Source organism: Kogia breviceps, chromosome 4 (assembly GCF_026419965.1).
Source record: "Kogia breviceps isolate mKogBre1 chromosome 4, mKogBre1 haplotype 1, whole genome shotgun sequence".
Classification (NCBI taxonomy): Eukaryota; Metazoa; Chordata; class Mammalia; order Artiodactyla; family Physeteridae; genus Kogia; species Kogia breviceps.
The window spans coordinates 62,952,060-62,972,892 of NC_081313.1; the positions used below are offsets into that span (position 1 = coordinate 62,952,060).

Genomic DNA, 20,833 nt, shown 5'->3' on the forward strand with positions numbered 1-20,833 from the left:
CTGACATACATAGAACAATACTGAAAAACCGCAGGACACATATTCTTTTTCAGAACACATAAATATTTAAACAAACAAACAAAATTTGGCCATATAGCCATAAAGCGAATCTCAATAAATTTCAAAGTATAACTTCTATAAAATAAATTATTTGGTGACAATGCAGTTAAACTAGAAAGCATTAACAAAAAAGATAACTAGGAAATCACTATGTATTTTGAAATTAAGGAATATGTTTTAAGATAATCTCTGACTAGGCAGGGCTTGGCAACCAATTGAGCTGAGGGCCAGCCACATACCTAGCAGTGCACCCACAGTAGTCAGCCTGCCACAGCAGAAAGACCAATTCAGCCCATATAGAGGGCACCCCTGCAGCATATAGCTCTGGTGACCAAAGGGGAGTGTGCTGTTGGGGCGTATAGTATGTTTCCTACTTAAGGCTACTTCTCTAAGATTGGAAAATGAAATCAACATGCCATATACATAGAAATAAAAACAGAGAGTTAGGCAAAATGAAGTGACAGAGAATATGTTCTGAATGAAGGAATAAGATAAAACCCCAGAAGAAGAACTAAGTGAAGTGGAGATAAGCAGTCTATCCGACAAAGAGTTCAAGGTAATGATCATAATGATGTTGAAAGAACTTGGGAGAAGAATGTATGAACACAGTGAGCAGTCAATAGTTTCTAACAGAGAGTTAGAAAATGTAAAGAAAAACCAAACACAGCTGAAGAATATAATAATAATAATTGAAATAAAAAATACACTAGAAGGAATCAACAATAGATTAGATGATACAGAGGGGCATATCAGTAAACTGGAAGACAGAGTAGTGGAAATCAGTCAAGCTAAACAGAAAAAAGGATTTTAAAAAATGCGGATAGTTTAAGAGACTTCTAGGGCAATATCAAGCATACTAACATTCACATTTTAGGGGCCTCAGAAGTTGAGGAGAGAGAGAGAGAAAGGAGCAGAGAACATAATAGCTGAAAGCTTCCCTAACCAAGGAAGGGAAACAGAAGCAAAGAGTTCCAAGAAGCAGGGAGTGCCAAACAAAATCGACCTAAAGAGGACTGCACCAAGACACGTTACAATTAAAATGGCAAAAATTAAAGAAAAAGAATACTAAAAGCAGCCAGGGAAAATGAACATGTTACGTACAAGGGAACTTTCATAAAGCTATCAGATGACTTTTCAGCAGAAACTCTGCAGGCTAGAAAGAGTAGCATGATATGTTTAAAGTGATGAAAGGAAAAGATGTACAACTAAGAATACTCCACCTGGCAAACTATCATTCAGATTTGAAGGAGAGATCAAGAGATTTACAGTCTAGCAAAAGCTAAAAGAGTTCAGCAACAAAAAATCCAGCTTTGCAAGAAACATTAAAGTGAATTTTCTGAGTGTACAAAACAGGCTATAACTAGAAATGTGAAAATTACAAAAGGAAAAATTTCATTGGTAAAGGCAAAGGAAAGGTAGTAGATCAACCACTTATAAACCTAGTAGGAAGGCTATAAGACAAAAGTAGTAAAATCATCAATATTCACAATATGTGGTTAAGGGATACAAACGATGCAAAAAAGATATAAAATATGATGTAAAAAGCATTAAATGTGTGTGGGGGGGAGGGGAGTAAAAATGCAAGATTATTAAAATGTGATTGACCTTAAGAGATCAGCATCTTAAAATAATCATATATCCTCAACAAAATACTAGCAAACACATTCAACCATACTTTAAAAGGATCATACACCATGATCAAGTGGGATTTATCCCAGATGTGCAAGGATGGTTCAATCTCCACAAATCAATCAGTATGATACACATTAACAAATTGAAGAACAAAAATCACATGATCATATCAATAGATGCAAAAAAAGCTTTTTACAAAATTCAACATATATTTGTGATTTAAAAAAAAAACTCCCTGTAAAGTGGGTATAGAAAGAACATATCTCAACATAATAAAGTCTACATATGACAAGCCCTCAGCTAACATCATTCTCAACAGTGAAAAGCTGAAAGCATTTCCTCTAAGGTCAGGAAGAAGACAAGGATGCCCACTCTCACCACTTTTATTCAACATAGTATTGGAAGTCCTAACCACAGCAATCAGTTTAGAAAAAGAAATAAAAGGAATTCAAACTGGAAAGAAAGAAGTAAAACTGTCACTGTTTGCAGATGATGTGATATTATACACAGAATATCCTCAAGACGCCACCAAAAACTAGTAGAACTCATCAGTGAATACAGCAAAAGTGCAGGACACAAAATTAATATACAGAAATCTATTGCTTTTCTATACATGAACAATGAACTATCAGAAAGAGAAACTGAGAAAACAATCCCATTTACAATTGCATCAAAAAGAATAAAATACCCAGGAAAAATCTGACTAAGGAGATGAAAGACCTGTACTCAGAAAACTATAATATGCTGATGAAAGAAATTGAGGACAACATAAACAGATGGAAAGACACACCATGCCTATGAATTGGAAGAATTAATGTTGTTAAAATGACCATACTACTCAAGGCAACCTACAGATTCATTGTAATCCCTATCAAAATACCAATGGCATTTTTCACAGAACTCGAAAAAATATTTCTAAAATTTGTGTGGAACCATGAAAGACCCTGAATAGCCAAAGCAATCTTGAGAAAGAAGAACAAAGCTGGAGGTATCACGTGCTCTGATTTCAAACTATACAACAAAGCTTCTGTAATCAAAACAGTGTGGTACTGGCACAAAAACAGACACACAGATCAATGAAACAAAATAGAGAGCCCAGAAATAAACCCACACTTATATGGTCAATTAATCTATGATGCAAGGGGCAAGAATATACAGTGAGGAAAAGACAGCCTCTTCAATAAATGGTGTTGGGAAAATGACAGCTACATGCAAAAAAATCATATTGGACTACTTTCTTACACCATATACAAAAATAAACTCAAAATGGATTAAAGAATTAGATATAAGACCTGAAACCATAAATCTTCTAAAAGAAAACATAGGCAGTATGCTCTTTGACATTGATCTCAGCAATATTTTTTGATATGTCTCCTCAGGCAGAGGAAACAAAAGCAAAAATAAACAAATGGGACTACATCAAACTAAAAAGCACAGCAAGAGAACTATCAACAAAATGAAAAGACTGCCTACTGAATGGGAGAAGATATTTGCTAATGAAATACCTGATAAGAGGTTAATATCCAAAATATATAAAGAAAGCACAGAACTGAACATCAAAAACAAAAACAACAACAACAAAAACCATACAACTTACTTAAAAAATGGGCAGAGGATCTGAATAGGCACTTTTTCCAAAGAAGACATTCAAGTAGCCAACTGGCTCATGAAAAATGCTCAACATCACTCATCATCAGGAAAATGCACATCAAAACCACAATGAGGTATCACCTCACACCTGTCAGAATGGCTAGTATCAAAAAGACAACAATAATAAGTGTTGGTGAGGATGTGGAGGAAAGAGAACCCTTGTGTACTGTTGGTGGGAATGTAAATTTGTGCCGCCACTATGGAAAACATTATGGAGGTTCCTCAAAAAATTAAAAATAGAATTATCATATGATCCAGCAATATTTATCTGAAGAAAATGAAACACTAATACAAAAAGATATCTGCACCCCTATGTTCATTACAGCATTATTTACAATAGCCAAGATATGGAAGCAACCTACACACACACATATATACACAATGGAATTTTACTCAGCCATAAAAAAGAATGAAATCTTGCCATTTGTGACAACATGGATAGACCTAGAGGTTATTATGCTAAAGTGAAATAAGTTAGAGAAAGAAAAATACTGTATAATTTCACTTATATATGGAATCTAAAAAACAAAACATGAACAAACAAGACAAAAACAGAGTTATAGATACAGAGAACAAAGAGGTCATTGCCAGAAGAGAGGGGAATGGAGAGAGGAGAGAAATAAGTGAGGGAGATTAAGAGGCACAAGCTTCTAGTTGCATAATAAGTGAGTCAGAGGTATGAAATGTTCAGTGTGGAGAATACAGTCAGTGATGATATAATATCTTTGTATGGTGACAGATTGTAACCAGAGTTACTATAGTGATCATTTTGAAATTATAGAAATATTGAATCACCACGTTATGTACCAGGAACTAACGTAGTGTTATAGGTCAGTTATACTTAAAAAACAAACAGACTTTTAGAAAAAGAGATCAGATTTGTTGTTACCAGAGTCAAGGAGTGAGGGAATTGGATGGAGGTGGTCAAAAGGTACAAACTCCCAGTTATAAGATAAATAAGTACTAGGGATGTAATTAATGTACAACATGATAAATATAATTAGCTTTATGAAAGTTGTTATGTGAGTAAATCCTAAGCATTCTCATCACAAGGAAAAATGTTTTCTTTTCCTTTTATTTCATAATTATATGAGATGATGGATGTTCATTAATTCATTATAATAATTTCATGATGTATATAAGTCAAATTGTTAAGCTGTACACCTTAAAATTATACAGTGTTTTATGTCAATTATATCTGAATAAACCTGGAAGAAAAAGAAGTAAATAAATAAAGAAGTAAATAATTTCTGGGTCAGATAAGATATCACAATGGAAATTCAAAATATTTTGAGATTAATAATAATAATGATGAAAATACTATATACCAACTTTTATGTGATGCATCAAAATCTTTGGTTAAAGAGAAATGCCTAGTCTTAAGTTATAGTAAAGGAGAAATATTAGAAATATTAGAAAGGGAGAAAGGGAGAAATTAATGATATAAGAATCTATCTCAAGAAGGTAGAAAAATACTTGCTAATTAAACTCAAAGTTGAAAAAGGAAATAATAGAAAGCAGACATTTATGAAATAGGAAACATCAATAAAGCCAAACTTTATTGAAAAGATTACCAAATGATAATGTCTGCCAATTTTTATAAAGATAAAGAACATTAAAAGGAGACACAAATGACCAATATCAGAATTGAAAAAATGGATACAATTTTAGATCTTACAAAAACTTAAAAGATCCTGAAAGAATACTATGAACAAATTTAATCCAATGATTTTTTTAAAATTTAGGTTAAATATGTCAATTCTTAGAAAAATACAACATATCAAAAGTGACACAAAAAGAAATTTCAGGTAGTCACATAACTATTAAATAAATTAAACTGCTAATTAAAACCTTACCATAGAGAAGACTACAGGTTCAGATGACTTCACCAGTAAAGGCTACCAAGCACTCAAGGGAGAAATAGTACAGTCTTCTACAAACTCTTCCAGAGAATAGTGAAGGATAGAACACTTCCCAATTTGTTCTTTGAGGCAGCACAATGTTTTGTTTTGTTTTGTTTTTCTTTTTTGGTTTATCCTCAGCATTTACAAAATTAGACCTTGGGAAAGAACTAGGTCTGGGGACACATGCATGGTCTTAATATAGCAAATGTTTAGCCTGCCCTGATTATTACAAGAGGCAGCACAATCTTGATACAAAAACCTGACAAGCACGTTGTAAGAAATGATATTATAGGCCAATTATTCATGAACACAGGAGCAAAATTCCTAAACAAAATTCAGCTTTTTAATATAAAAAATATAATACATCACAACCATGTTGAAGTCATTTCAGGAGTTCAGGGTTGGTTTGACATCTGGAAATCAATCGTAATTCACCACATTAACAGAATAAAGAATATGGTCATCTTCATTGTTGCATCAAAATTGTATAATAAAATTTAGCATTCATTCATTATTAAAAATCTCTCTTAATAAATAGGAATAGAAGAAAATCAGATAAAGTTTATCCTGAAAAAGAAGAAGTCTTTGGCACTCAACTTGGTATCAGTCTATTCTTTCCTGGATCTAACTCAAATCTACTGAACCTTCTCCTTGACCAATTCGAAAGGAGGAAGGGAGTGAGCTCCCCAGGTCATCAAGAAGTGTTTCTCCTCACTCTCAGATAAATCTGCTTGGGAAGCCAAGTAATAATCAGAAGGTTGCTTTGTGAGAATCAGAGGAGAATGAATAAGATCATGTTCATAGCCAATATCCATTAATTATGGAAAGTTGATGTATACATCTTTGCATAGATGAGAACATTTGTGTTCCTGAGTAAGAAACACTTCTGAATTCTAGGGGGATCATTGGTCTTCTATTAAGAAAAATGGTTTCTTTACACTGAGTGTAATTTGAATACTTGGGCTATGACTTTACACATGCTAATATAGTTATTCTCTGATTTCTGTTGGCTGTGTTATTCTTCTATTCCTTTGCTCCTGTCCAATAATCAGGACATCCCCAAATACTTTGGGTTTCTCAGTAAGCCAGACTGATTTATTCATGTGTACGTTTTTTTCATATCCTGTGACATTTTCCTGGAATGAGCTTCCCATCCTTACACCACCACCACTCTTCATCCATTTGGCAAACTCCTGTTTCCTCTTCAGAATACAGTGCAAGTATCTTTCCTCTTGAGGTGTTCCCTTCTTTATGTTCTCACTGTATCTTGCCTATTTTCTGTAAATGAACTTACCACACTGTATTAAAATGTTTAGTTCTGTTTCCCTGTTAGATTTTGAATTTCTTGAGAGAAGATTCTGTGTCTTTATATTTGTATTCCTAGTATTTAAACTCAATAAAATTTTATTAAATGAAGAAGTAAATGAGTGAATAAATAAGTAAATAATTGAGTGAACCCACCTCAGTAGGCCTCTATCTTTCTATGATCAACATTTGGATATTCTGCTAAGCACTCATGAACTCATTCTAATGAGTAACGAAAACTTCTCTGGTTGAGTACATTGAATTTACAATCAATAATTAACTTTAAACTGAATTATGATTGCTTTTGTAATACTACTACAATGATGGGCATTCGAAATGCTGACTTTTCAGTTGCATGCTATAACCTTGATTTTTAATTTCATTCTGCCTTTGTTAAGTTAAACAGAAGGGAGAAGGGGTAGAAGGAATTGAAAATTTCACGGAATAAGTTTAACTAGATATGTAAAGGAGCCTGAAAAAACATTAAAAATAAGATTCAGTTCAGAACCAAGATAAGGTATCAATTACTAATTAAGTTCAGTAGTTTAATACCAAAGCAAATAAATGAGAGCAGAGTTACCAGGGAAATGGAGAAACCAGTTCTTCTCACCTCTTTCCAGCCATTTTCACTCACTGCATGTGTAGAAAATGAAATTGTTTCAGCACCCTGGGGTAGATGGATGAGGATGCTTGCTACTGAAGACCAGTGGCCCAGGGGTTCTGGCTGCCCCAGGCTCGACTTGGTCATGGGTGAGATCTAAGGAGATCAGGATCTCAGCAGTCCATAAGCCCTTTGCAGCTGACTGCTGGGGAAACTCTGAAGTTTCAGAAAGGGGAGTTGAATGTACCTGCAAAGATTTGTGGTCTTGGCTTTCAGCCTAACCTAACAAACTAAAAAGTGTTCAGGGTAAGCTAAAAAGGCATGTACTAGTTAAGTTTTATAGCTAGGATTGGTTAGGCCAGTGATTTGCAACTCTGGATGCATAATGGAGTCACCTGGAAGCTTTTAAAACTTCCTACCCTAGTATGATTAAACTAGCATCTCTGTGGGAAGGGGTATAGTGTGGCATCAGTATTTTTTAAAATCTCTCTACAGATGATTCTAAAATGTATCCAGAATTAAGGACCGCTAATATAAGCAGTGACTGATGATTAAAAAAGTGATTGGTTAGGGACCTAAATTTTAACTCTATGTTTTTTAAAAGTGCCTTAATTGAATACTTATGCTTAGTGGTTTTTTAGCATAGATATTTGTTTTGTTTTGTTTTTATTGTTGTAGAAAAGTGTATAAGTCAGTCAATAGTTCTGTATTTATCTCAGTCTTGAACTTAAAGGCAAATATGCCTGCTGAATTGTTCAAGGATGGTAACACTGGAGGTTTTAAAACTAAGCCTTGAAGAGTAGATAGAATTTAAGTATGCAGGAAAGGTAGGTTAATGTGGGGGATAAGAATTGTAAGTGGAAGAATGGCATGAGCACAGGGGAGGAGAAAGTGTAAGAAAATTCCAGGGAAGAGTGCTGCAGAGTCTGAGACAAAGGCCCAATGGCAATTGAAAGGGACAGCCAAAGCCAGCTATCTCTTAAGGGCGTATGAGAGCAGTCCAAGGAGACCATCTTTCCAAACCTCTTTAGCCGTTGAAAATGGCCATGCCCAGGCTCCTTTGATCTCTAGTTCAAGGATTATATGCAGGACCTGATTACAGGTCATGTTTATTGAGTGTTAATTACATGCCAGGCACATTTTCTAAGCATTTCATGTGATTAGCTAATTTAACCCTCACAGCAATCCCGTGAAGTAGGTTCTATTATGATCCCTGGTTTACAGATGAGTTAAGTACAGAACAGTAGGCTGCTGCTTTTTTTGTGTGATCTCTCTATATTCACTACTTACCCTTCATGGCCCTGACTCAGAGTTTCCATGATATATTTACTGAACACAGAATTATCTAGTTAAAACAGAAATGTACCATGAAGAGGTAGGGTGGAAGTGGGTACTTGGAAAGAAGGTCAGCTAGGGATCAGAGAGTTAAGTATTTTGAATTTATTTTTCTATAGATATAAGGAATTTACTGACGTTTTTGAGTAGGAAGTGGCATGATGAAAATTTTTAATAAACTTGGTCTGGAAAGATAGGCAGGATGGATTGAGGGGGGGGGTGAGGGCAGGAGGTAAACATGATACTAGCTGACCAGTTAGGAAGCTAATGAAATAATCAAGGGGTGATGTGATGAAAAAGCTAGGTCAAGGTAGTGATAGCAGTAACAGGGAAGGCACAGATGCAAGGGCCATTATGAAGGTCCTGGTGATAGATAGTGAGCCTGAGGGACTGGGTGAGCCACAGGAGGTCTGGGGGCAATCCTGATAGGGGAAGGTGGGGAATTTCACTTTAGCTTTTTTTTTGACTTTGCAGGATATTGATTTATTCCAGCCTGGGATGTGTTATTGTATTTGGTATCCTGACTTCGGTTTTTAAACTTTATTTTGTATACATCCCTATTTTTGATATGGATGGCACTATTTATCTGTATGTTTTAATTTTACATTAATCCTTTACCTAGTAAGAATAGGACATTGACTTATTATTAGAATATGTAATTACTGTTATTTTTATTATTCATGTATGTAGAATTATTAATAATATCATTATTTACTCTAGGTTATCAGACCAGAATGAAGAGGGCAAGACCAAGCAGAAGTGTATCATATCTGACCCCTCTTTTTCCATGGTAACGGTTCAACGGGAAGATAGTGGAATAACCTGGGAGACTAATTCAAGTAGGTCTTCCACTCCTTGGGCCTTGGAAGAAAGTCAGACCTCTGGTGTGTGTAGTCTGGAAAGGTTGACTCTGAAGTCTTCTCCAGGGAATGTTTCCTTTATTGTGGATGAAGTTAAAAAAGTTCGGAAAAGAAAACCGAAGTCAAAGCATGGCTCACCATCATTGCGTAGGAAAGGCAACAAAAAAAGAAATTCTTTTGAATCCCAAGATGTTCCAGCAAACAAAACAAGTAATCCTCTAATTTCAGAAAGCCAGGAACTAAAGACCCAGAAAGAGAAGTCATCTACTGGCATTTACAATAAGATGAGAACAAAGAAGACCACCTCAAATACACCTCCTGTTACTGGGGCAATATACAAAGAACACAAACCGTTAGTGTTAAGGCCAGTCTACATAGGAACAGTACAATATAAAATTAAGATGTTTAATTCTGTTAAAGAAGAATTAATTCCTTTACAGTTTTATGGAACATTGCCAAAGGGTTATGTAATTAAAGAAATACATTATAGGAAGGGGAAAGATGCGTCCATTAGCCTAGAGCCAGATTTGGGCAATCGTGAATCTAATGCAGTTTCCAAAACAGGCAAATCAGTAGCCCAAAGCATAGACGATGATGAAGTAAAAGAGCTTGCTCCACCCTGGAGAGGTGCAGTTTCCAAAGGATCAAAATCCCTGATCTCATTCAGTCATGAAGATCTAAAGAAAATGTATGTTGATTCTCCCTTAAGGGCTGCATCTACTACCAAGCACACACCTTCCTCTTACACAAGTAATGACACAGCAGAACAAGAAACACAGCTCAGCGCTCCACAGTCAGTGCCACAGCTGCCAGCTGATGAAGCAAAACCCCATGAGATAGAGCCTTCCTCTCTTACACCCAATACATCTGCATCTGCACCTGCGTTCCTGGAAACAGCAAAGGAAGAATCTGAGGCTGATTCACGAGAAATGGTAACTGCAGAGCATGACTCTTCAGTCTCACTGCCGTTAGTGGATGAGGTAAAGAGGGAAGACGTATCTTCTGCTGACCATTCCATTTCACTGGAGGCAGAGAAGGGTTCTCTGGAAACACTTTCACCAGGTCTGACAGCCTCTATCCAGGAAGATTTTGGCCCAGAAAGAGAAGAACTGGATCTGACTTCACCAGAAAGGGCAAAACCAGTCTCTGAACAACTGAACCCTCCTCATCTCACTGTCAAAGGAGTGAAGGATGAAAACATGCTTGTGCCATCCATTTCTCTTTCTGAACCTCTAGTGTTAGAGGAACCAGAGAAAGAAGAAACAGAAACACCTCTACCAATATATGCTACCCCTGAACCTGAAGATTCTAATTTAGTGGAAGAAGAGATCATAGAACTTGATTACCCAGAAAGTCTATCAGTTTCTGAGGAGCCCTTCCCACCATGCTTGGCCCCTGAAGTGGAGCAGAAAGAAGAGGAGACCATTCTGCCATTACTGGTGACATCAACACCTGAACATGTCACCTTCTCTGAGGAAGAAAGAGAGGAGACTGAGTCTGTTTCTACTGATTCTGCTTTTATATCGGAGTATTCAGTCCCACAGGATTTGAACTATGAACAAGAGAAGCAAGAAATTGAGCCAGTTTCTTCACCTAATGTAAAACCTCTATCTGAACATGCAGTTTTGTCAGAAGAGGAGAATGATGAATTTGAGCCTTATTCCCCAGCTTCAACCTCTGCATCTGTCTCACCATCCACAACTGAGAAGACTCCTGAATGCCATTCCCCACTGTTTTCAACAGCTATAGCAGAGCACATGGTCCTGTCCGGAGAAGAGGCTTCAGAAAATGGGCGTTACACACCACATTCCACATCTGCTTCTGAATATTCAATTCCCTCACAGGCAACAAAAGAGTCACCAAAGAAAACAACTGACTATAAGTACCCATTAACATCAGAAGGTGTGTCTGATCCCCTGATTCCATCAGAAGAGAAGGAAGACACTAGGCTGTATTCCCCAGAGGTGGCCTCTGTATCTGAACGTTCTCTCTCACCATACACAACTGAGGGGACTTCTGAATGCCAGTCACCACTGCTTTCAACTGCTACATCTGAACACATGGTCCTATCAGAAGAAGAGAACCTAGGAAATGAGCGTTTCACACCAGATTCAACACTGACTTCCCAATATGCAGTCCCACCAAATGTAACACAGGAATCCCCAAAGAAAATAACGGGTGATGTCTCCCTGTTGAAATCAAAAGGTATTTCTGAGCACAAGACTCTGTTAGAAGAAGAGAAGGAGGACACCAGATTCTATCCCCCAGAGATGGCCTCTGTATCTGAATGCTCTCTGCCACCATACACAACTGAGGGGACTCCTGAATGCCAGTCCCCCCCACTTTCAGCCACCCCATCTGAACATGTGGTCCTCTCAGAAGAAGAGACAGTAGAGATGGAGTGGTACACACCCTCTTCCACCTCTGCGTCTGAATTTTCAATACCACCATATGCAACACCGGAGTCACAGGAGGAAGAAATTGTCCACAGATCCCCTTTAAATCTAAAAGGTGCCTCCTCACCCATGAATTTCTCAGAAGAAGAGCAAGAAGACATTGGACCTTTTTCTCCAGACTCTGCATTTGTGTCAGAATTCTCATTCCCACCCTATGGAACTCAGGAGACAGAGAAAAGAGAATTTGAGTGTGATTCTCCAATATGTTTAACATCACCATCTGAACACACAATTTTGTCAGATGAAGACACCGAAGAAGCTGAACTTTTTTCTCCAGATTCAGCATCACAAGCTTCCATCCCACCATACAGGATCCCAGAAACAAATGAGGAAACTGAGCCTGATTCACTGTTAACTGCAATGGCTGCGTCAGGATATTCCTGCTTCTCAGAAGCAGATGAGGAAGAAATTGCACCAACTGCTACACCTGTACCTGAGCATCTAAGTTCATCACAGAAGCAAAGAACTGAAACTTCTCCTCTGGTGTCTGCACCTGAAGACTTGAGTTGGTTCCCTTCAACAGATGAAGGAGAGATTAATCCAGATGCTCAAACAACATCAACAACTGTATCTGAATATCTCATTATGGCACAGAAGCAGAGAACTCGAGCATATTTAGAACCTGAGTCTGAAGACTTGATTCCGCCGTGTTTAACCAGTGATTCAGAGAAGGGAGAAATTAAGACTAGTTCATCACTAGCTGCAACACCTGCACAACTGTCCATGGTAAAGGAAGAAACCAAACCTGTTTTGCCTGTATCTCAGCATTCAGTTTCACCTGATTCAGTCCATGCAATTAAGAAAGAACAAGAACCCAAAACATCACTCACTCCAAAATCTGCAGATGAACAAACGGCTTTGTTAAAAGTTAAAAGTAAGGAAGAAATTGTGCCTGATTCTCAAGAAGCTATAGCACATGTATTATGGGATCAAGAAATGGAGCTTCAGCCTCCAAATGTTTCAGAGTCTGGGATGAAAGATTCAGTTCTGCCTGACTTGGTAGATGAGCCAAAGAAGGATGTCAAGCCCAATTTAGCTCCATTTGTGACATCTGAACTAGAACAAAGAAGGTTGTCAGAGAATGAGCCTGAAGTAATAAAGCCATATTCACCTCTAAAGGAAACATCTTTATCTGGACCTGAGATTTCATCAGTAGTGAAAACAGAAGTGCAACCTGATTCTAAAATAACTGGTACACCTAGAGTGCTGCATTCAGCGTCACCAGGAGTGGTAAAGGAAGTTGAGCATACACCACCCATATCGGAATTTTCAGCTTTGTCAGAAGACATAAAGAAAGAAATTGAACCCAGTTCTTCAATAACCACGACATCTGTAACAAAGCATGATTTGAGCTTAACCAAATTAGCAAAAGAAGAAATCCCAACAGATTTATCTCTTACCACCACTATAGAGTATCCAGTCTTAACAGAAGTAGGAAAGAGTGAATTAGGAATTGGTTTGCCGCTTCAGATGGTAACATCTGTAGATAAGCATTCACTTCTTAAAGAAGACAAGGTAGCAATTAAAGCTAGTTCTTCTCCCACTGAAACTGCTGCATCCCAACGTCTGGCTTGCCCTGAAGTAGGGAAAGAAATTAAATTTGATTTACCTGCAAGCATATCCTCTATACCAGAGCATTCTGTTTTGTCAAAGGTAGAAACTGAAGACATTAAACCTGGGTTGGCAGTAACCAAAACATTGTCTTCTCAGCATTCAGATGTATCAAAGGAAGCAAGGGTGGAAAACAAACAAGATCTTTCATTTTCTACAGTCCTCGACTCTGAATATTTGGATGTATCACAGGAAAAAAATTCTATGTCTGCCTCAGAGATGTCAGGACCTGACCATGTGCTTTCGCTCAACCTAGGTGGTGAGATAAAGAAAACAGAAACTGAACTTCCTTCCTCACAGAATGTGTCACCTGCACTCAAGTATATAGTTACAAAAGGCAAAAATGAGCAAATAGCAAATTATTTTCCTGAGTTAGAATTAGCATCAGAAGATTTAGCTTCAACATTACCAACCCTCTGTGGTGATAAGAGCAAACAGGCAATGGAGACACCTTCTATAGTTCAGGGAGATTTCCTGTCAGAAAAACAAGATCTTGCTCTGGCGCAGCTCTCTTTGGAACCTGAGAAGGAAGACAAGCCACATCAAGTATCAGAATTACCAAATTCTGGCTCTGAATTTACTGGTGGTTTAGGTAGGCAAAGTGAATGCATAGATACAAAACAAATAAAATCTCCCATAACTGAAACAGGGGATTCTGTCCTAGAAAAGGGCCTAGCTGAACTTAGGAGCAGAAGAGAAGGAAAAGAAGAAAACAGGGGACTTCATGTGTCAACTACAGTGCCTGAAATTTCAGAGGTTTCATCATGCGTTAGGGAGGAACCTCAGATTCAAGAAATTAAATCTTTCTCTCCTAAGGTAGTTAGCTTAGGATCAAGGGAAGCATTTACCCCTCTAGTTGAAGGAGACAACCCAGAAGAACTTCAGCCATACACTTTTTCTTTAAAAGGATTATCAGGAGAGTTGAACCATTCAGTTGACTTTAAAAAAGAAGGAAAACAAGAAATAAGCCTGTTACTGCCAACAGGAAATGTGAATGCACAAGTGACAGATAATACTGTAACTAAACTAAATGAAGAAACTGACCAACCAAATTCATTTCATGTACCCCAGAGTATAACAGAGCCATCAAAAGTTGCTTCTTCTGACCTCCCTGTGGAAGAAGAGAAGCCTGAAAAAGAATTTCATTCAGACCAAGCTGTTAAATTACCTGACGTAAACAGATCTTTTGCAGATAAACAAGATATGGGTATTAAACAGTTTTTGTCTATGAAAGAAAATTTGCCTTTGGAAGAATCAAAATCATTTATGACAACTGAGCCTACAGATGTTAAAGAAACACACATGAAAGAGGCCCTTATTTCTCCAAAGGATGAAACTTGGATGTTGAAAAAGCCAGAGAGAGACTTGGCAAGTCATCATGAAGAAAGAGTCCCTGGATCTGTGCAGCTGGGTTCCTCTGGTACCAGTGATCTGATGACAGGGCAGCTCACGCCTGCTCTGTCAGAGAAAGACCACGCAACTGAAATCAGAAGGCAAATTCTGCCACATTCTGCAGAAGAATCTCACTTATCATTACAAGAACCAGTGTCTACTCTCGATACCTCTAGTGGTAACGTAGAGACCTTAGCAACTAAAACTTATTCTTCTGAAGAAATAAACCTGGCCCCCAAACCAAAATCTTTAGTTCCAGCTGGAAATGTGGAGAGAAATGAAGCAGAAGGGAAGCAGACCCTTTCTTTAGTGGGGAGTGAAAGTTTGGTATCGGAGAAACCAAACACAGAATTTTCCAGGCCTTGCAAAGAAGACAGCTGGGAAGAAATCAAAACACCATCTGAAAGAAGCCTCCAGAAACCAGCACCTGGCCCATCAACAGAAGAGGTCAAATCAGAAACTCTTCCCTCTCTTGCCAAAGCAGCCCATTTCCTGGCAGAAGAAGCAGAACTTGCACTGGGCAATGAAAAAGAAGCACACAGGCGTATATCTCCCTTACCTGGAGAAGAATCAAAAGTGGTTCAGTCAAAGGTTGTAGATGATGCTGAGAGAGGGAAACCAGCATCTGAAGTGAAAACACCCACACAAATAAAACCCCTCTCCTCAACCCAAGAAAATGAAGAACCTCAACCCCCAGAGTCACCTGAGGTCATACAGAAGCTGCCCAAGCAGCAGAAGGCAGTGGAGCCAGGCCTCTCTGAGGAAAAGGGAAAGAAAGGAATTTCATCTTTCACATCGTGGTTGCCCAGTTTGTTTTTACAGTCAAGCACTCCAGATAACAAAGTTGTGGAAAAAGAAGATTTAGCAGCTCAGCCAAGCCCATCTGTAGAAAAAGCAGTGACTGTGATAGAGCCTAGAGGTCCTGCTCCAGCTGATGTTCATGCAACTGAGAAGCCAGCAGATCATCTATTGCTAGAGGCCAAACCTGAAACTCCTGCAGAATCCACATGTTCTTTAGTTAAATCTGGTGAAGGTCAAAACTTTAAAGAAAAACCCACATTGTTATCAAATGTAGAAGTTTTGCCACAGCCAAAATCCAACTTTGAGGCATCTAGTGAAGATTATGGGAAGAAAGAAGTCCTAGACTATTCAGAGGAAATGGACCTAAACTCAGTAGTTACTTCTGCTGATGGTGAGGGACATCTTAGAATTCAATCTTATTCTCCCATGGGTGAGAAATCCATTATGGAAGAAGCCAAAAATGCTGTTCATCTTCATATCACTGATGGTAAAAGACCCCAGAAGCCAGAAATCTCCCCTCCATCTAAGTGGAATATTTCTATCCTTAAAGAAGAGCCAGGAAGTGATCAAAAAGAAAAATCACTCTTTTTATTTGATGCAATAAATAAGGTGCCACAACAGCCAAAATCAGCTTCATCTAGCTTTGCAAGTAAAAATATCATAGAGGAATCAGAGAAACTGCAGTCAATAATTTTGCCAGTAGAAGAACCTAAAGACAGTTTAACTGATCTTGGTGAAGACAGACTAGAGAAAGAGATGCCAAAACCTACTTCCTTGAAAATTTCTGAAGAGGAAATAAAACGCAGATCTGTTAGCCCAACTGAGGAGAAAGGTAACTTGGGAATTAGATCATATTCCTTGGAAGAAAAGAAGGTGCTGGCAGAAAAACAAGAAACGGTGGCCCCATTAGAGCTTAGAGGTAATAATGAAATAGGGAAGGCACAAATTACACATGGATCTAGCCCTATTAAGTTGGAAGAACCAAAAGCTGCTACTGCGCTGCAGCAAGTCTATCAAAATGATGACCACAAAGAAAGATACAAAATTATTGAGGAGGGTAAAGGAGAAGAAAAAGAAGAGCAGTCCCATGCATTTTTAGAAGGAAAAGAGCAGCAGGAAGTTCAGGCTTATTCCATGAATATAGCCAGGCATATGTCTGAAGAGTCAGATATCTCTTTCAGTGATTCTTTGGGTGAAAGTCAACCATTTTCATTAGTTAAAACTACAGAAATTACTGAAAAATCAAAAACCATGATCTCAGAGGCTCACCCAGAAATCAGGGAAACAAAGGCAGTAGGAACCCAACCACATCCATTAGAAGAACGTGAAGTTTTGGTGGAGAAAACCAAGACTTTCCTTCCAGTAGATCTTCCTTATTGTGATGAAATAAATGATCACTGTTTACTGAAGGAAGGAAATCTGGTATTGAACAAGTCAAGCAAGGATGTGGTAAGTCACAATGAAGAAAAGGGACAGGTCACAGCATCAGAGCTGCCAAAAGGTGGCTCAGTAGATACCACAAAAGAAAGTAAACAAGGATCTCCATCTAAAGAATCTGAAAGGATTTTAGATCCATGGTCAGAATTGACTCCAGAGAGGCATATGGTCCATACTATTGAAACATCTCAAGATCAAGCATCTGAAATGTCTGAACAATCTGTTCTTGTTTCAAAGCACCACTTGGAAGCTGTGGAAGATGCCCATGTAAATGAACCGTGCTCTTCAGTGAGTAGCAACTATGCTCAATTTATAACGAATGCATCAACACTCAGTATTGATGAGATGATTTCCAAGGAGCCTGAAAACACATATGTAAGAGATGAAGAATTTACAGTGACTAGTAAGCCAGCTGGACTTTCAGAAGAGCAAAAGAGTGCCTTCAGTATCATTTCTGAAGGTTGTGAGATATTGAACATTCATGCTCCTTCATTTATTTCTTCAGTTGATGAGGAAGAAAGTGAACAAATCCAAGATAAGTTAGAATATTTGGAAGAGAAGGCCTCATTTAAGCCTATACCCTTCCATGATGAGAGTGAGGCAGTTGCTTGCTATAAAACATTATGGAGTAAGTTAGAAGATTCTGATAAAAAAGTTACACCATCGAAAGAAGATGAAAAAAAGGAAACTCATACAACCAAAGAGGAGATATCCACAGATTCAGAAACTGGTGATTTAGCCTTTAATCAGCCTGCAATTCCCAGTGAAGAGGATTATTTTGAAAAATATACATTGATTGATTATAACATCTCTCCAGACCCAGAAAAACAGAGAACTCCATGGAAATTAAATGTTGAAGGAGAGCTGTCAAAGGAAGTTCCAGGAGAAACTGTCTCTCTCCCAGAACGTTCAGAGGAAAGTGCCCTAGAATATGAATATGAATTGGTGAAATTAGATGAAAGTTTTTATGGACTAGAAAAGGACTACAGCAAATTATCTGACCCAGAGACCCAAATGTCTTCAGTTATCCAAAAATCAGCTGACAGAGATGCTCCAAAGAGCATAAATAGAGATGTGGACTCAAAGTCACCTGGGATGCCTTTATATGATGAAGAGGAAGGAGTTTTGTCACGAACCCAGATATTTCCTACCACTGCTAAAGGCATTAATCCTGAACTTCTGGAGGAGCCACCTGCACTGGCATTTTTATATAAAGATCTGTATGAAGAAGCAGTTGGAGAGAAAAAGAAAGAAGGGGAGACAGCTTCTGAAAGTGACAGTGTGAATTCTGAAGCATCATTTCCAAGCAGAAATTCTGACACTGATGATGGAACAGGAATATATTTTGAGAAGTACATACTCAAAGATGACATTCTCCATGACACAACTGTAACTGAAAAGGACCAAGACCAAGGTCTAGAAGAAAAGCCACTTGGTAAGGATGATTCATACCAAACAATAATTGAAGAAGGAGAAATTTGGGGGAGGTTTGAAACTATTTGCGGGGAGGAGAGTCTGGAAGAGAAACAGAAAGCAGCTTACAGGGAAGGAGAATCAGTAGGCCACGTGGAGGCTCTTGACAGTGTAGCTATGTGGAGGAAAGCTTCCATCACCGAGGAAGTCAGAGTGGTTACCCAGAGGGTAAGCTATGCGGTTCCATTTGAAGACACTCATCATATCCTGGAGAGAGTAGATGAAATGAGCAGCCAGACTAATGAAGCAGCAAATGCAAATCCAGAGGTCAGTCTAAATGTCCCAGTACAAGTGTCCTTCCCAGAGGCAGAATTTGCATCTGGTGCAACTTGTGTTCAAGAAACACTGCAAGAAGAACCTCAAATAATTGTTACCCCTGAGCTGAGTGAAGACCGGCTCCGCAGTAGCCCTGTTCAGGATGAGTATGAATTTGCTGAATCCCTGAATTACGAAGTGGTTACTCAAGACACTTTATCAGAAGAACTGTATTCAGAATCCACCCCCGAAGATGTATTATCTCAAGGAAAGGAATCCTTTGAACATGTCAGTGAAAATGAATTTGTGAGTGAGGTGGAACAAAGTAAGTCTGCTGAACAGGAAGAGTTGGACAGAGAGATGACAGAACAAGACCAGTTATCATCAGAGTTGGTAACTGAGAAGGAACAAAAGGAATTGAAAAAGTCCCAGATTGACACATATTGCCACACATGTAAAAGCCCAATTTCTGCTGTTGACAAGCTGTTTGGTACCCACAAAGACCATGAGGTTTCAACGCTTGATACAGCTATAAGTGCTGTAAAGGTAAATAGATTTTAAAGCATACAAGTGTGTAATCATACATAGATGTTTAATTGGCTTTCTCATTTTCTCAATTTAAAAAAATGACCAATATTTGATACATTCATCTTTAGGCATAATAGTCTGAAAAAAACTAAGAATATTTCCCTAGTTATTTAGTTAAGATCACTTTGACAAACATTTATTGGGTACATAGTATGTGCCAGGTATTTTTCTAGATTCTGGAGATACCAGGATAAATAACATGGGGCATTGCCTTTGAGGGATCTTATGACAGTAGCCCTTAACATTATCCAAAAAAGGCAAATAATTTTAAATTTAAAAATATGCACTTGAGCATAAAGCACAATTTATTTTCTGTTATCTACAATATCATCCTTTAAAACTACACATTTACATCATACTAAGCAATTTTATTGCAAGTTTTATAAAATACTCAAGACAGACATTTTAAATTTTGGTTTTCTCCACATTTCTTCTTTATTTATAAAATTGATGTTAGAAATGGAAAACTTTTGCATTCCTTCTGGCTATATCTATAGACTCCCAATGTTAGAAAGTTAGTCACAACATATATCCTTATGTATGTGATTATAAGTATTCTACTCCCTCAGAGATACTATTGGAAATCAAACATTTAGTCTTTAAGATTCTCATCTACCTTTCAGTAGCCTTCTAACTGGAATTTCCACTCTTATCAATCTATTCTCCATACAGTAGCCAGAATGATCTAACATTGCAAGTAATAGCAAGAATTGAGCACTTACTGTGGGCCAGGCAATGTGTTAAGGTCTTTATATACAAGATATCTTTTAATCCTTATGACAACCCTGTCATTGTCATCGATTTGCAGGTAATGACATGGGCTCAGATAGTTTAAGTCCAAGATCATAGAAGACAGAACTAGGACTGCTACCCGGGTCTGTCTGATGCTAGAGCTCATGCTCTTGACTGTGTATCCATGTTGCTCTGCTTAGTGCCCTCCTAATGGTAGCAATTTTCAATATGATTATTCAGTTAGGTCACTGATAAATGATTGTCAGGCTCATTTTGATTCAGTAGGAAAACATATTAGCATCTTGGCTTTTTTTTTTTTCTGGAAAAGTAATCCTTATCAACTGATGTGACATTGGTTTTATATCTCCAGGGTGAAATTTTATTGAAACTTTACCTGGTCAAGTTTGGGGTAGGGCATGGGTCAATTTCTTTTGGAATCTCAGGGATTGGGATGCATCAACACCAGTGAAATATGACCCATTCTTTGATGACACTTGGTTTTGTTAACTAAGAACTACTGGGTACTGTCAGTAGAAAGAAGACTAGATTTTTTTTTTTAGATTTCTTAATTATGTTTTGTTTATCTCCATGAGTTTTAGAAATTAAAAAAATAATTCTAAGTACTGTTAATTTAAAACAAATTTCAAAAGCAGGGAGATATGATGTCTCCTGCTTTAAAACCATTTTAAAGTTTTTTTTCTGGATCTTCTCCATACAGTATAAAGAGAAAGTGGAAAACAA

The 20,833-nt window shown here is 37.8% G+C and overlaps 1 protein-coding gene and 1 non-coding gene across 5 annotated transcripts in view; one reads left to right on the forward strand and one right to left on the reverse strand.

Annotated features, from left to right (window-relative positions):
- CMYA5 (cardiomyopathy associated 5) overlaps positions 1-20,833 on the forward strand; it is a 104,417-nt gene that overhangs the window by 34,817 nt on the left and 48,767 nt on the right. For all 4 annotated transcript variants that reach the window (XR_010840178.1, XM_067031201.1, XM_067031202.1 and 1 more), the window contains one exon: positions 9,208-19,318. Coding sequence is in view for 3 of the 4 variants with exons in the window: in XM_067031201.1 (XP_066887302.1) it covers positions 9,208-19,318 (10,111 nt within the window). In the remaining variant the exon portion in view is untranslated. The remainder of the gene's footprint in view (positions 1-9,207; positions 19,319-20,833) is intronic.
- Positions 5,373-5,501, reverse strand: LOC131756492 (small nucleolar RNA SNORA72). The gene has a single exon (XR_009335666.1). It is a non-coding gene; the product is annotated as a small nucleolar RNA SNORA72 (small nucleolar RNA).